Raw genomic sequence first — 16919 nt, 5'->3', positions numbered from 1 at the left:
CAAAACGCCCAACCTGCTAAATTTTTCACATCATGGGATTTCTTTTCTGACAAACAAGATTTCTCTGAAGAAAAGACTTGTGGATTAGCTCATCCGAAGAGTAAATTTCCAGAGGAATTTGTCTAATGAAGAGACAACACAAAGCTAAAAATAACAGACTGGGAACTTATAGTAGAAGCAACAGTCAATGCTATCATTAAGCTGACTACAATTATATTGAGACAGTCAATATAGCTCCAGTTTTAAACTGTGCCCAGTTGTTAACGGTTGTTGATTTTTGTCCGTTATTGATATGAATACTTGATAAAGGTTATGTGTCTGTTTTATCCACCCTGCTTTTGTTTTGGGTTTGAGGAACAGAAACCCTCAAGCATAATTGTTGTAACATGGGGAAACTTAGACACACCAGATCCCACAAACAACATTGAGATAAATGAGCAGATAATCTGTTTTTAGGTTTCCAGATGTTTTCAGATTTCCAGCATATGCAGAATTTTGCTTCTATCTGTTTTTAGGTGTTGGTTGTTACTTGTCTAGCCACCGTGTTTCTCCATTACTGTTTCCACTCTTCCTCCCCTCCATCTCATCCCTTCACAATATCCTCTCTGCCTTTACTTGACCTATAAACAAAGCTAAAGACCAACCGCCACCCCTACCAAGTGAGCAATGCCATGGGAGGTCAACTCCATACATGTACAAAGCAGGTTTATTTTTAAAATATACAATGTGCAGCACAAAATCAGGTCGCTTGGTCCAACAGCTCTGTGCTGGTGTTATGTGCCACACAAGCGCCCCCCCACCACACACACATCCCTCTCAGCTCATCCTATCAACATATCCTTCTATTCCTTTCTCCTGAACCTGATCATCTATGACTATCTGTGCTCTTCACCTCGATAACTCCACATAGTAGAAAGTTCCACTTTCCACCCCAGTTATGTAAACTAAATAACAAAAGACTTTTTAAATAAAGAAGTTTTTCCTGAATTCTTCAGTGGATTTATGAGGCTCCTGGTTTTGAGCTCCAGGTGACCAGAGTTACTCACCAAGCCAGAGGGGACATTGCGTTTATAAAAATAGGGGCAAAGCCAACAAAATGTGTCAGTGAGAAGATGACCTTTGCAGCAGGGCGTTTCATGACATGCCTTTTAGTTCGGGTATTTTACTGCACCTTTCAGCTTGAAATCGCAACTTAAATGATGGGATAGGAAGCCACATATTCAAGTTCATCAATGAATAAAATACAGGTGGCATTGTAAGCAATGTAGATGGAAGCATTAAATTACATAGGGACCTTGATAGATTAAGTGAATGGATAAAATTGTGGCAAATGGATTTCAGGATAGACAAAAGTGAGGTTATCCAATTTGGAGCTAATAAGGAGAAACAGGGTACTTCCTAAATGGTGAAAAGCTAGAAACAGTGGCGATTCGAAGATAAAAACAAAAAAACTGCGGATGCTGGAAATCCAAAACAAAAACAGAATTACCTGGAAAAACTCAGCAGGTCTGGCAGCATCGGCGGAGAAGAAAAGAGTTGACGTTTCGAGTCCTCATGACCCTTCGACAGAACTTGAGTTCGGACTCGAACTCAAGTTCTGTCGAAGGGTCATGAGGACTCGAAACGTCAACTCTTTTCTTCTCCGCCGATGCTGCCAGACCTGCTGAGTTTTTCCAGGTAATTCTGAGATTCGAAGATACTTGGGTGTCCAGGTACATCAATCATCAAAATGTCATGGACAAAATGTCAGTGGCAAAAAATAATCAGAAAGGCTTATGGAATGCTTGCCTTTATATCTGGAGGACTAGAATTCAAGGAGGGATGGGGAGGGGAATGGAAGTCATGTCTCAGCTACATAAAGCCCTGGTTAGGTCACACCTGGGTACTTCTGAGGGAGTGTCATCTTTTGGATGAGATGTTAAATCAAGGCCCCATCTTCCCTTGCAGATGGACAATAAAAAGCATGACACTATTCTAAAAACAATGTATGGGGCTTCGTCCTGGAGCACTGCCAGCAGCTCGAGGCACCATGCCTTATGAAGGATGTTCCATTACCTTTTAGCCTAGCATCACAGAACCTTTTGTCATTTAATCTCTCCTGCCCCCCCACCGTATCACAGACCTTCCTTTTTTTTTTCCTTTTTCTCACCTTCTACCTTTCACTCACGCAAAATCTAATACATTTCTCACTTTTATCAGATCTGATTAAATTTCCCAGCCCTGAAATGTTAACTCTGTTCCTCTCTCCACAGATACTGCCAGAGATACTAAGTATTTCCGACATTTACCGTGTTTTATTTTTAAAAATGACCCTTTTGAAACATGCAGGAACGAGACTCCATAGTTTAAGTGGTTCCGTTTTGGGGTCACAGAGGTTGATAGGCATTCACAGCTTTCAATCATTACAAAGGACTTATATAGAAGCATAGAATTCGAGGAGTCTGTTTGACCCACTGTGTCAGCTCTTTGAAAGAGCCATCCAATTAGCCCCACTCCCTGCTCTTTCCCCATAGGCCTCGAAATGTTACTTCTTCAAGTAGTTAGAGACAGAGTCATTTACAGCACAGGAGGCGGTTATTTGGCCCATTATCCTTCCCCTTAAAAAGTTATTCCTATTGAATCTGCTTCCATTGCCCTTTCAGGCATCACATTCCAGATCACAAAAATTTGCTGTGTAAAAAAAATTGAACTCTTATTTAACAGATTGAATTTACTATGCTGAGTTTAATGGCTAATTAATATGAAAATCCACAAGCTCTTAAAAATAACAAGAAAGCTAAGTGCAAAGCAAGTGGGAGAGCAACATAAATTGAACAGCAAGTTCCAGCCATTTGCAACCCCCAGCAGATCTATTCATCCCTGAATCTGCCGGCTAAATTGTGCATAACTTAAGAGCTTACCTGGATCCATTTGTCTGGAACAGCCATAGCCAAACGGAAATCAAACCCGCCACCTCCTTCAATCACAGGCCGACACAGCGTGGGCATTCCCGACACATCCTGAAAAAAGCATTTCAAATTAGTATAGGAGTATCAATTGTGATTTAATATCCTTCTCCAGAGTCCACTTTTCCACAGAAACAACATAGAGCAGCAGCCAATTTGTGCATAGCAAGACCTCATGCATATCAATAAGATAAATCACAATTAATCTGTTTTGGTGGTTGAGAGTTGAACGTTGGCCAGGATATTGGGAAAAATAGCACAGCGGTAATGTTATTAGATTCCAGAAGCCTAGAGTAATGCTCTGGAGACAGGAGTTCAAATCCCACCATGGCAACTGGGGGAGTTTATATTCAATAACTAAATCTGGAAATAAGCCAGCCTCAGCAATGATAATCATGAAACTACCAGATTATCATAATTGTCACCTATCACCCTTCATCAGCTGATAAGTCAGCGCTCTATTTTGAACACCATTTGGAAGGACACTAAGGGTAGCGAGGGTACAGAGCATACTCTGGGTCAGAGACTTCAATGTACATCACCAAGAGTGGCTTGGTAGCCCTTTTACTGAGTCCTGAAGGACAGATCTGCCAGACTGAACCTGGGTAAGATCAAGGCTACACTCTAGGGCAGTTCTGAGGGAGTGTCATCTTTTGGATGAAATGATAAACCAAGGCCTCATCTTCCTTTGCAGATGGCCAATAAAAAAGCATGACACTATTCCAAAGAAGATGTAGGGGACTTCGCCCTACTGTCCTGGTCAATACTTATCCCCAAATCAACACCACTAACAAAACAAATTATCTGGTTGTTATCACATTGCTGTTAGTGGGGCCTTGCTGTGTACGAATGATTGCAACACTGACTACACTTCAAAAGTACTTTATTGGCTGTAAATCGTTTTGATATATTCTGAGGTTGTGAAAGAGCTACATAATGCAGTCACTTTTCTTTCATATACCTCTTTGGGATGTACTGTAATATCCAGCTGAGACTGACAGACTCAGCACAGGGCTCCCTGCATTGGGACTTTCCAGGTTTGTAAGGTTTAGTGACAAGGCATATGTCTAGCAGTGTGTTCTCAGGGTTTGAAACTGCAGGCAGTAGGGGTCAGTATTGCACAGTCTACACAGCCTCAGAACTAGGATCAAAGCTTTACATTATAGCAACAATACTGGATTAACAGTAACCCTGCTTTAATACAGGTAACTACTCCTTCTGCATTGGCTTCAGTCCTTCTCAATTTTTTTTTGCAGAATCACCCACTGAGATCATTCACTTGAGTATTTGTGACTGCTGATGCCACTTAATTGGCATCAGAGGAAAAACTACTCTCGCTCTCAGCATGACAAGTCTGCTGCGTCTTGAGCAACAGCATAATTAAATAAGTGCAGCGTCTGAGAAGAATTCTTGTGTGACACGGAAGGACAGCAACAGAAGGGCATTGCACTCCTTCGGGATATCTTCTCATCAGGCCCGGGAGGAGACGATGTGCAGCTGATGATTATAGGGTTTATGTGCAATGCCAGAATTACCTACATAATCGAGCACATGCTGCATTATTCACAACTGAATCAATGCTTTCAGAGGAATGATACCCTGCTCATTCAGAACATTAACCAATTGCATTGCCATTTTACTGATCATTAAACAAAACCTTCACTGGTCTAACTTAACATTGGAGCAGTGCTGAGAGGGACATTCATGCTGCTCTTGATAGAATTGAGTAAATGTAGCCTGACAGTCTGAAAAGGGCTGGATGCCTTAACGGAGATCTTCATAATCCTCCCTCCTCGAGGCACAGGTTTCTTGCTGGAGCACAGGGCCACAGCTAGTGGCAAACATAAGAGCAGGAAGAGGCCATTCAATCCTTCAAGCCTGTTCTGACACCAGTTGATCCAATCTTGGCTGATCTGTGTTTTCCTTATCCCTTTATACTCTTGGCAAACAAAAATCTACTGATCTCAGATTTAAAATTAATTGAGCTAGCATCTACTGGGAGAGAGTTTCATACTTCTACTGCCCTTTGTGTGTAGAAGTATTTCTTGCCTTCTCTTCTGAACAACCTGGCTCTGATTTTAAGCCTACATCCCCTTGTTCTAGACTCCCCACCAGTGGGAAAAATGTCCATTTATCCCATCAATGCCTTTCAAAATCCTAAAAAATCTCAATAAAATCACTCACTGACCTACATTCCAGGGAATCCTCACCCAAGTACATAACTCCTAGAGTGAAAGGTAGAGGGGGTTGAGGGATGATGTCTTTAGTCAGAAAGCTCCAAGCTTCATGATGTGGAGCAGAGGCTAGACACAGCAGCTGGATTTTTACTGCTGGTCAGTTTCGTACATAAGTAGGCAATTATCAAACGTGAGCCTAGACAGCTGAGAGAGAGGCTACACTCTCCATGAAAGGCACCACACTCGGTTATCCTATTCCCACCTTGTGTTCTTATGCAGGAACATTTTGTGGGATCTTTCATTCCCCGGTCCAAGAGCTTCAATTGCAAGCCTGGCTCAGGAACCAAGCCTGCACTGTTTGGTCTGTATAATTCGGTGATGAATTGGACACTTGCTTTGCCAAGTGCACAACTGATGGGTTTGTGGAGGGGAAGTAAATTTGCAGGGCTATAAGGAAAAAGCAGTGGAGCTGTTAGTGGGCCCAATTGGACAGCTCTTTCAAAGAGCCAGCACAAGACTGCTGGGCCGAATGGTTTCATTTTGTGTACTATCTTCTATGGTTCTCCAGCTCTGAATCATAGCAACCTGATATATCTGCATCACAATGTTTCAAGACCATGTAAAAATGTGCATCTATATCGCACCTTGCATGACCTCAAGACATCCCAAAGTGCTCTTTTGCTTGCTTAATTCAAGGGTTGCAAGCACCAATGGCAAGACCAACATTTATTAACCATCCCTAATACAGAGAGCCAAGGATCTTTCAAAGGCACCGTTATAATGTAGGAAATAGCAGCTAATTGGTGAGTAGGGTTAGTCAGTATTTCCAGTCTTAAAGTAAAAGGGAGGTCTTCAGTTTGTGTTTAGGTCTCTAGATTTTTTTTCTCTCTCATTCTTAAAAAGAGCTTGTTAAGTACAAGATCGATACTGGTGTAAAAAAACTAATTACAATAAATGTAAAGAGTAGGGGATTCTTCAAGCGTAAAGAGCAGGGAAACTAGAGTAATTAATTAATCAATTAAATGAAATACGATAGTGATGGCAAGTCAGGCGATGTGTTGCTGCTGCAGCATGTGGGAGCTGCTGAACACCAAGGTGATCCAGAGCGAACAAATCTGCAGTAAGTGTTCGCAGCTCGAAGAACTTCGGATCCAAGTTGAGGGGCTGGAGTCTGAGCTGCAGACATTGCGCCAGATCATGGAGGGGGAAAGTTACCTGGACACTTTGCTCCAGGAGGTGGTCACACCCCTCAGATTAGGTAATTAAATTTGGTCTGTGATCAGGATCAGGAGGCTGTGACTGCAGGTAAGGGGACCCAGGGGGTAGTGTTCAAGGAGCTTCGGCCCCTGCAAGTGTCCAACAGTTACGAGCTTCTTGCAAGCTGTGTGAACGAGAGCGGGGGCTGTCAGGAGGATGAGCGAACTGACCACAGCACCATGGTACAGGGAGTCATTGAAGTTTGGGGAGGAAATAGAAACATAGTAGTGGTTGGGGACAGTATAATTAGGGGGATAGATATTGTGCCCTGCAGCCATGAGCATGAGTCCCGAAGGCTGTGTTGCCTGCCTGGTGTCAGGGTTAAGGACATCTCCTCAGGGCTGGAGGGGAACTTGGAGTGGGAGGGGAGGGATCGAGGTGTTTTCGTCCACATCGGTACCAACGACATTGATAGGACTAGAAAGGAAGTTGTGCTGAAAGAATTTGAACAGTTACGATCTAAATTAAAAAACAGAACCTCCAAAGTAATATTCTTGGGATTACTACCTGAGCCACGGGCAAACTGGCAGAGGATAAACAATGTCAAGGAGTTAAATGTGTGGCTCAGTGTCCTGGAGAATCAAATTGCTATGGCTGTTGAGAGGGCTTTAAAAAAGGTAAGAGGGATGGAGGGAGCGGGAGAAGGTTCTGGAGCGGGGATATGTATGCCTACAAAGCAAAAGGACATGGCAGCTATTTAGGTAATGACACCCAAGGTGTGACAGGAAGGGACAGAGTGTAGAAACATTCAAACAAGCAGCATTTAGGGTCAAAGGGAAGATAAAAATGGTAAAAAGGCAAAATTAATGACCCTTTACTTAAATGCACGTAGTATTGGGAGCAAAATAAATGAATTAATGGCACAAATGGAGGTTAATGGGTATGATCTTATAGTCATTATGGAGGCATGGTTATAAGAAGATCAAAGATGGGAACTAAATATTCAGGGGAATGAGACTTTTCGAAACAGCATGCAGGAAGGAAAGAGTGGTGGGGTAGCTTTGTTAGTGCAAGATGGAATAAGTACGATAGCAAGAAATGATCTTGGATTGGAAGATGTAGAACCATATGGGTGAAGGTAAGAAATAACAAGGGGAAGACGACACTAGTGGGAGTAGTCTATAGGCCCCCTGACAGTAGCTATGCTGTAGGACTGAGAATAAATCAAGAGATAATGAGGGCATGTAAAAAAAGGCAGTACATTAATCATGGGTGACTTTGATCTTCATGTAGATTGGGAAAATCAAATTGGCAGAGGTAGCCATGATCAAGAATTCGTAGTGAATTCGTAGTGACTTTCCTAGAACAATATGTTGTGGATCCAACCAGGGATCAGGCTATTTTGGATCTAGCATTGTGTAATGAGGCAGGTTTAATAAATGATTTCAGAGTAAAACAGTAACCACAACAGAGTAGAATTTAGCATTCAGATTGAGAGAGAGAATATTGAGTCAGAAACAACTGTGCTAAACTTAAATAAGGGCAATTACAAAAGAAAGAGGGTAATTGGCGGGAGTGGATTGGGAAAGGAGTTTAGCAGAAAAGACAGTTGGGGAACAATAGCAGATTCACGACTCACAATAATGATATATCCCAGTGAGGAAGGAAGATTCTAGGAAGGGGATAAACCAACTCTGGTTGACCAAGGAAGTTAAGGATACAAAAAATTGAAAGAAAAAACATACAATGAGTCTATGACAATGTGGCAGAGGATTGGGAAAGTTTTAAAAGCCAACAAAAGATGACCAAAAAATATAGGGAGAAAGCAAACTTTGAGGGTAAACTAGCAAGTAATATAAAAACAGACAGTAAGAGCTTCTTTAAATATATAAAAAGGAAGAGAGGCCAGAAATATTAACTCTGTTTCTATTTCCACAGATGAGTTTTTCATCATTTTCTGTTTTTATTTCACAATTAGTAATGTCCGACAAGCATTTATTGGAAGGTGGGAAGAGATGTGAAGCTTTTGAAATGTTGGATCATGACCAGGTCCCCACATGCAAAATCTTGACCAACAAGCCAAGTGCAGTACTGAGAGAGTGCTGCACTGCTAGAAGTGCCTTCTTTTGGATGGTTAAACTAAGGCTCTGCATGCTCTCTCAAGTGGACATAAAAGATCCTACACCAATATTTGAATTTCAGCAAAGCCTTTGACAAGGTCCCACATGGGAGACTTATAAAGAAGGAAAATGCACATGGGATACAAGGTAATTTGATAAGGTGGATTCAAAATTGGCTTAGTTGTAGGAGACAGAGGGTGATGACAGAAGGATGCTTTAGTGACTGGAAGCCAGTGTCCAGGGGCGTACCACAGGGATCTGTGCTCAGTCCCCTATTATTCGTCATTTATATAAATGACATAGATGACCATGTGGGGGGCAGGATTAGTAAGTTTGCAGGTGACATAAAAATTAGCTGGGCGGTTAACAGTGAGATTGAGTGTCTTGGGCTACAGGAAGATGTAGACAGGATGGTCAAATGGGCTGATAAGTGGCAGATGGAATTCAACCCTGAAAAGTGTGAGGTAATACACTTTGGAAGGGGTAATTTGACAAGGAAGTATTCAATGAATGGCCTGACACTAAGAAGTTCTGAGGAACAAAGGGACCTTAGTGTGTGTGTCCATAGATCTCTGAAGGCGGAGGGGCATGTTAGTGGGGTGGTGAAAAAGGCTTATGGGTCACTTGCCTTTATCAATCGAGGCATAAATTACAAAAGTAGGGAGGGTCATGTTGGAGTTGTATAGAACCATGGTGAGGCTACAGCTGGAGTACTGTGTGCAGTTCTGGTCGCCACATTATAGGAAGGGTGTGATGGGTGTGTGCACTGGAGGGGGCGCAGAGGAGACGCGCCAGGATGTTGCCTGGGATAAAACATTTAAGTTATGAAGAGAGTTTGGATAGACTTGGGTTGTTTTTGTTGGAGCAGAGAAGACTGAGGGGTGACCTGATCGAGGTGTACAAGATTATGAGGGGCATGGACAGGGTGGATAGGGAGCAGCTGTTTCCCTTTAGTTGAAGGGTAAGTCACGAGGGGACATAAGTTCAAGATGAGGGGCAGGAGGTTTAGGGGGGGATGTGGGGAAAAACTTTTTTTACCCAGAGGGTGGTGATGGTCTGGAATGCGCTACCTGGGAGGGTGGTGGAGGCAGGTTGGCTCACATCCTTTATAAAGTACCTGGACAAGCACTTGGCATGTCATAACATTCAAGGCTATGGGCCAAGTGCTGGTAAATGGGATTAGGTAGGTAGGTCAGGTGTTTCTCACATGTCGGTGCCTCTTCTGCACTGTGTGATTATGTGATTCTGTGAATATCGCCATTACCTTGGCCAATATTTAACCCCCAACCAATATCACAAAAAGTGTTTCTGATCATTATTACATTGTTGTATGTTACCAAATTGGCTCCAGTAAGAGGCAATATGCGGAGGAATGTTTTTCTTTTTTACATAGTACGTTCTTAAGATCTGGAATGCACTGCCTGGAAGTCTGGTGGAAGCAGATTCAATCATGACTTTCAAGAGCGAATTGGATGTAAAAAACATGGAAAAGAAAATAGATCTCAGGGCTATAGTAAAAGAGCAGGGTGGTGGGGCAATTTGGATATCTCTTTCAAACAGCTGGCACAGGTATGACGGGCTGAATGGTCTCCTCCAATTCTGTACTCATTCTGTGATTCACAGTGCCAGCAGCTACTGCAAAAGAGGGAGGCGGTGAAGGGCTTTAACTAGCCATATTACTTGACCATGATGCTTTGTAACAGTGGGAAACCATAACCATGGCAGGAGGTGATTGGTGAAGTACAACTTATATGTATTCATTTTTCTCTTCAGTACCAAATTGCTGACTGATTGCTCCAGTTCTTGCTATCAATAGAACGTCAACTCTTACATGATGTTAATTCCGTGAAGCCCCTGTCACCAAGGAGAACCACTGCGGCAATTAGTCACAATGCACACCGTAGTCCTGGGTGCTATTTATCATGACAGCACAGAGCTAGGCAAACATCTGGAACAACATTGTTATTGAAAATGCTAACCCATAACTACCGAAACATGGGATTTTACAGTCCTGCTGAAGTCAATGGACTTTTGAACAGCTCACCTCATTTTACAGTCCTGCCCCTGCCACAACAGGGCCATAAAATTCCATCCATGAAGAATTACCTGAATATTAAAAGTTTTAAATGTTTCTCTGTTACTTTCATCCTCATATTCTCGTGCCTTCCTTTTTACTGTATATCATAGTCTTATTTCTCCTCAAACATTTGTTCTCAGTATCCATTTAGGAGGTGGCAACAGCTTAAATGCCACTGTGTTGCCTAAAACTAGTTCCAAAAGCTTTCAATTGCCAGCCAAATAGCAAAGACATAATGGCATCCCCATGTCAGGGAATATATCGAGCTAACCTAAGGTTATGCATGTCCGACATCAGATAGAAAGCAGCAAATGATCGTCTGCAGTTCACAAAGTGTTAATTTTTTTTTCATCCGCTGAGAACTGTTGGTAAACGCAATACCTGCCTATAAAAGATCAGAATGTTTCCTCCAGCATTACAAGATGGATACAGGACTTTGCAGGGGGTGGGCATTGATGAATTATGTTTGGATAAATCATTTAACCAAAATGTGGAAGAGATCGTGTTTTATAACCACGCAAGGCAACATAATCTCCATGGAATCCAACTCGTCTCGTGGAGATTACATCAAAATTGAAGCGCACACATTAGTTAGGTAAATAAAAATGTTGACGTCACCTCATTCTGAGCATTGACACATTGTTTGTCTACGCTGATACCTGTATGACAGCGAGCAGTTTCATGATACAGTCAATCTTTAAAATGGGCACAGCATCATAGAATGTCTGAGCACAAAAGGTGGTCATTTGGCTCATCGTGCCTGTGCTGGCTCTTTGGTAAAGCACCTCTGCACTTTCCCCATAGACTTACAAGAATTTATCCTTGCAGGTATTTATTTTATGTCCACACTGAAAGTTACAATTGAATTTACTTCCACCATGCCTTTAAAGCATGCACTCCAAATCAGAACAACCCACTGCATTAAAAACATTCTCATCTTCCCTCAATTTCATTTCCCAATTATCTTAAACCTGTGTCCTCTGGTTACTGACCCTTCTATCAGTGGAAACAGTCTCTCCTTATTTATTCTATCAAAATCTGTGATTTTGAATGTCTCTGTTAAATCTCCTCTTAATCTTCTCTCAGCACCAAGGAGAGCAATCCTAGCTTCTCCAGTCTCTATACATTGGTTTCACTGCTTTATTGGCAGAGAAATGGAATAGCGGGTGAAGAAGCTTTGCACAAGAACTGAGCTGTCATGATAAGATTCACACATGATTCACAGCAGGGGACAAAAATATCATGGCCACCAGATGTACTGAGTAAGTGAGGGTACATCATTCACACTGAGAATAAATAAACCACTGAGCAACATATAGGGTGACTAAATAGAAACGAAATAGCTATATAATAAAAGTAGGGACCTCATCACTACATTTTGCTTCCATGCCTCTAATCAAAAGAAAAAGGTTGATAGGTGGGATTGGATTAAACATAGTCTTTCACCTCTATACCATGGATTCAAATCCAACCCAGACTGAAAGTTTGCCTGTGAGGTAAGTCTGAATGGCCTCATTCAGGTACTTTCAGTGGACATGGAATTATTTGTTACTAAAGAGGCAATTTAGCTCTCAGAAACTACAGGGAGGCTTATGTGGGAGATAAGTAACTGATGCAGCAGGAAGCGCTTTGATGCTGAGTGATGGTTCAACAGCACTCTTGGGGCACAGAGAAAGGAGATTTAACTCTGTATCTAACCCTGTGCTGTACCTGTCCTGGGAATGTTTGAAGGGGACGGTGTAGAGGGAGCTTTACTCTGTATCTAACCCCGTGCTGTACCTGTCCTGGGAGTGTTTGATGGGGGCAGTGTAGAGGGAGCTTTACTCTGTATCTAACCCCATGCTGTACCTGCCCTGGGAGTGTTTGATGGGGGCAGTGTAGAGGGAGCTTTACTCTGTATCTAACCCCGTGCTGTACCTGTCCTGGGAGTGTTTGATGGGGGCAGTGTAGAGGGAGCTTTACTCTGTATCTAACCCCATGCTGTACCTGCCCTGGGAGTGTTTGATGGGGGCAGTGTAGAGGGAGCTTTACTCTGTATCTAACCCCGTGCTGTACCTGTCCTGGGAGTGTTTGATGGGGACAGTGTAGAGGGAGCTTTACTCTGTATCTAACCCCGTGCTGTACCTGTCCTGGGAGTGTTTGATGGGGGCAGTGTAGAGGGAGCTTTACTCTGTATCTAACCCCATGCTGTATCTGTCCTGGGCGTGTTTGATGGGGGCAATGTAGAGGGAGCTTTACTCTGTATCTAAACTCATGCTGTACCTGTCCTGGAAGTGTTTGATGGGACAGCGTAGAGTAGAGGGAGCTTTATTCTGTATCTTACCCCGTGCTGTTCCTGCCCTGGGAGTGTTTGATAGAACACTGGGGAGAGAGCATTAAGTTGCATCTAACGCATTATGTATCTGGCCCAAGACTAGCTGCTTGAAACATGAATGTGTTTCCTTCCCCAGGTTGAACATTTCTCTTCTTAAAGATCACACCTTCACAGGAGTAGTAATTTAAAAAAGCTAACATAGAAACATAGAAACTAGGAGTAGGCCATTCGGCCCTTCAGGCCTGCTCTGCCATTCAATATGATCATGGCTGATCCTCTATCTTAACGCCATATTCCCGCTTTCTCTCCATACCCCTTGTTGCCCCTAATATCCAAAAAACCATCAATTTATTTCTTGAATATATTCAGTGACCTGGCCTCCACAGCCTTCTGTGGTAGAGAATTCCACAGGTTGACCACCCTCTGAGTGAAGAAATCTTTCCTCATCTCAGTACTAAATGGTCTGCCCCATATCCTGAGACTGTGGCCCCTGGTTCTAGACTCCCCAACCAGGGCAAACATCCTCCCTGCATCTAGTTTGTTTAGCCCTGTTAGAATTTTGTACATTTCAATCAGATCCCCTCTCATTCTTCTAATCTCTGATGAATACACCCCCCAGTCGAAGCAATCTCTCCTCATACGACAGTCCTGCCATTCCAGTATCAGCCTAGTTAACCTTCATTGCACTGTCTCTATGACAAGTATATCCTTTCTAGGTAGGGAGACCAAAAACCGCATGCAATACTCCAGGCGTGGTCTCACCAAGGCCTCGTATAGCTGCAGTGAGACATCCCTACTTCTGAACTCAAATCCTCTTGCAATGAAAGCCAACAAAGCATTTGCCTTCCTAATAGCTTGCTGCATCTGCCTGTTTACTTTCATTGGCCGGTGTACAAGGACACCCAGGTCCCTTTGTACGTCCACATTTACCAATTTATCAGCATTTTAAAAATACTCTGCCTTTCTGTTTTGCACACCAAAGTGTATAACTTCACATTTATCCATGTTATAATGCATCTGCCATGTGTTTACCACACACACTTGTCTAAATCAGCCTGAAGCCTCCTTGCATCTTCCTCACAACCCCGCCCAGTTTTGTATCATCAGCCAACTTGGAAATACTGCATTTGGTTTCCTCATCCAAGACATTTATAAATATATCATGAATAGTTGGGGCCCAAGCCCTGATCCCTGTGGTACACCACAAGGCACTGCCTGCCATCTGGAAAAAGACCCATTTATCCCCAATCTCTTGTTTCCGGTCTGGCAACCAATTCTCAATCCAGGAGTGTGATGGGACACTCTGTACTTGCCTGGATGAGTGCAGCTCCCACAACACTGAAGAAGCTGGACAACTTCCAGGACAAAGCAGCCTGCTTGATTGGCACCACATCCACAAACATTCACTCCCTCCACCACCGACGCACAGCAGCAGCAGTGTGTACCATCTACAAGATGCACTGCAAGAATTCACCAAGATTCCTTAGACAGCACCTTCCAAACCCACAATCACTACCATTGAGAAAAGCAAGGGCAGTAGATAGATGGGAACACCATCACCTGGAAGTTCCCCTGCAAGCCACTCACCATCCTGACTTGGAAATATATCACTGTTCCTTCACTGTCACTGAGTCAAAATCCTGGAACTCCCTTCCTAAGAGCATTGTGGATGTACCTACACCACATGGACTGCAATGGTTTAAGAAGGCAGCTCACCACCACCTTCTCAAGAGCAAATATGGATGGGCAATAAATGCTGACCCAGCTAGTGAAGCCCACATGCCATAAATGAATAAAAAAAAAACATCCACTGGTTCTCCCCTATCTATTCTACTAGTTACATCCTCAAGAAACTCCAGTGGATTAGTTAGACATGATTTCTCTTTCATAAACCCATGGTGACTTTGTCTAATCCCGTTAATGTTTTCCAAGTGTTCTATTACGTCTTTTATAATAGGCTCCAGCATTTTCCCCATTACTGATGTTAGGCTAACTGGTCTGTAATTTTCTGTTTTTTCTCTCCCTCCTTTTTTAAATAATGGGGATACATTTGCCACCCTTTAATCTGTGGGAACTGCTCCAGAGTCTACAGAATTTTGGAAGATGACCACCAATGCATCCAATATTTCCCGGGACACTTCCTTTAACACTCTGGGATGTAGATTATCAGATGCCCTGGGGATTTTTCAGCCTTTAACCCCAATAATTTCTCTAGCACCATTTTTTTTTTACTAATACTGATTTTCTTCAATTCCTCCCTCCCACCTAGACCCTTGGTTCCCTAACATTTCTGGAAAATGATTTGTGTCCTCTTTTGTGAAGACAGAACCAAAATGTGTGTTCAATTCTTCTACCATTTCTTTGTTCCCCATTATAATTTCCCCTGTTTCTGACTGTAAGAGACCTACATTTGTCTTCACTAATCTTTTTCTCTTCACATTTACAGAAGCTTTTACAGTCAGTTTTTATGTTCTCTGCAAGTTTACTCCCATACTCCATTTTCCCCTTCTTGATCGATCTTTTTTTCCACTTTTTCTGAATTCTGAACTGCTCCCAATCCTCAGGCCTGCTGTTTTTTCTGGCAATTTTATATGTCTCCTCTTTGGATCCAATACTATCCCCGATTTCTTTTGTAAGCCATGGTTGAGCTGCCTTTCCTGTTTTATTTTTGTGCCAGACAGGAATGAATAATTATTGTAATTCATGCATACGTTCCTTAAATATTAGCCATTGCCTATCCACTGTCAACCCTTTTAGTGAGGCTCCCCAATCCATCATTGCCAACTCGCACCTCATACTCACATAATTCCTTTTATTTAGATTCAGGACCATAGTTTCGGATTCAGCTTCTTCACTCTCCATCTTAATGGGCAATTCTATCATTTTATGGTCGCTCTTCCCGAAGGGATCCCGCACAATAAGATTGTTAATTAATCCTTTCTCATTGCACAATACCCAGTCTAGGATCGCTTGCTCTCTAGTTGCTTCCTCAATGCATTGGTCTAAAAAACCATCATGTACACACTCCAGGAAATCCTCCTCCACAGTATTATTGCTCATTTGGTTTGTCCAATCTATATGTAGATTAAAGTCACCTCTGATTACAGTTGTACCCTTATTGCATGTGTCTCTAATTTCCTGTTAAATGCCTTCCCTTATATTTCTGTTACTGTTTGGGGGCCTATAGATAACCCCCACCAACATTTTCTGCCCGGGTGTTTCTTTTCTCCACCCAAACAGATTCCACATCATGATTTTCCAAGTCAATATCTTTCCTCACTATTACATTGATTTGTTCCTTTACTAACAGTGCTACTGCACCTCCTTTCCCTATTTATCTCTCCTTCCTAAATATTGAATATCCCTGGATGTTCAGTTCCCACCTTTGGTCACCCTGCAGCCACGTCTCTGTAATTGAAACTATATCATAACCGTTTATATCTATTTGCGTTCTTAATTCATCTACCTTATTGCGAATGGTCCACGCATTAAGGTACAATGTCTTTAGACTTGTCTTTTTAACCTTGTTAGTCATCTTAGCTTTTATTTTGCACTATGACCCCATTTGTTTTTCTCCCTTTTTTTCTGCCTTCCACTTACGCTGCTTACTTTCTTGTCTTTCGTTTCTTTCCTTGTTTCCCCCTCCTCTGTCTCCCTGCTCAGGTTCGCATCCCCCTGCCATTCTAGTTTAAACCCTCCTTGAAAGCACCAGCAAACAACCCCACCCCCCCCCTGCCCCCACCGCCCCCCCTGAGGGCATTGGTCCCAGTCCTGCCCAGGTATAGCCCGTCCTATTTGTATTGGGTCCCACCTTCCCCAGAACCGGTCCCAACGTCCCAGGAATCTGAATCCCTCCCACCTACATCATTTCTTCAGCCACATATTGATCTGATATATCCTGTTATTTCTACTCTCGCTAGCATGTGTAATCCTGAGATTATTACTTTTGAGGTCCTACCTTTTAATTTACGTCCTAACTCCCTAAATTCAGCTTGTGGGAGTTCATCCATTTTTTACCTATGGCGTTGATACCAATATGTACCATGACCATTGGATGTTCACCCTCCCCCTTCAGAATGCCCTGCAGTT

General features: G+C 42.7%; 1 protein-coding gene across 4 annotated transcripts in view; it reads right to left on the bottom strand.

Moving 5' to 3' along the window:
• gbe1b (glucan (1,4-alpha-), branching enzyme 1b) overlaps positions 1-16919 on the bottom strand; it is a 600154-nt gene that overhangs the window by 221605 nt on the left and 361630 nt on the right. For all 4 annotated transcript variants that reach the window (XM_041211102.1, XM_041211103.1, XM_041211105.1 and 1 more), the window contains exon 10: positions 2901-2999. In XM_041211102.1, the coding sequence (XP_041067036.1) occupies positions 2901-2999 (99 nt within the window). The remainder of the gene's footprint in view (positions 1-2900; positions 3000-16919) is intronic.

The sequence above is a fragment of the Carcharodon carcharias genome, chromosome 18, assembly GCF_017639515.1.
Source record: "Carcharodon carcharias isolate sCarCar2 chromosome 18, sCarCar2.pri, whole genome shotgun sequence".
In the NCBI taxonomy this organism is placed as follows: Eukaryota; Metazoa; Chordata; class Chondrichthyes; order Lamniformes; family Lamnidae; genus Carcharodon; species Carcharodon carcharias.
This window is presented reverse-complemented; position numbering and strand designations above follow the sequence as displayed.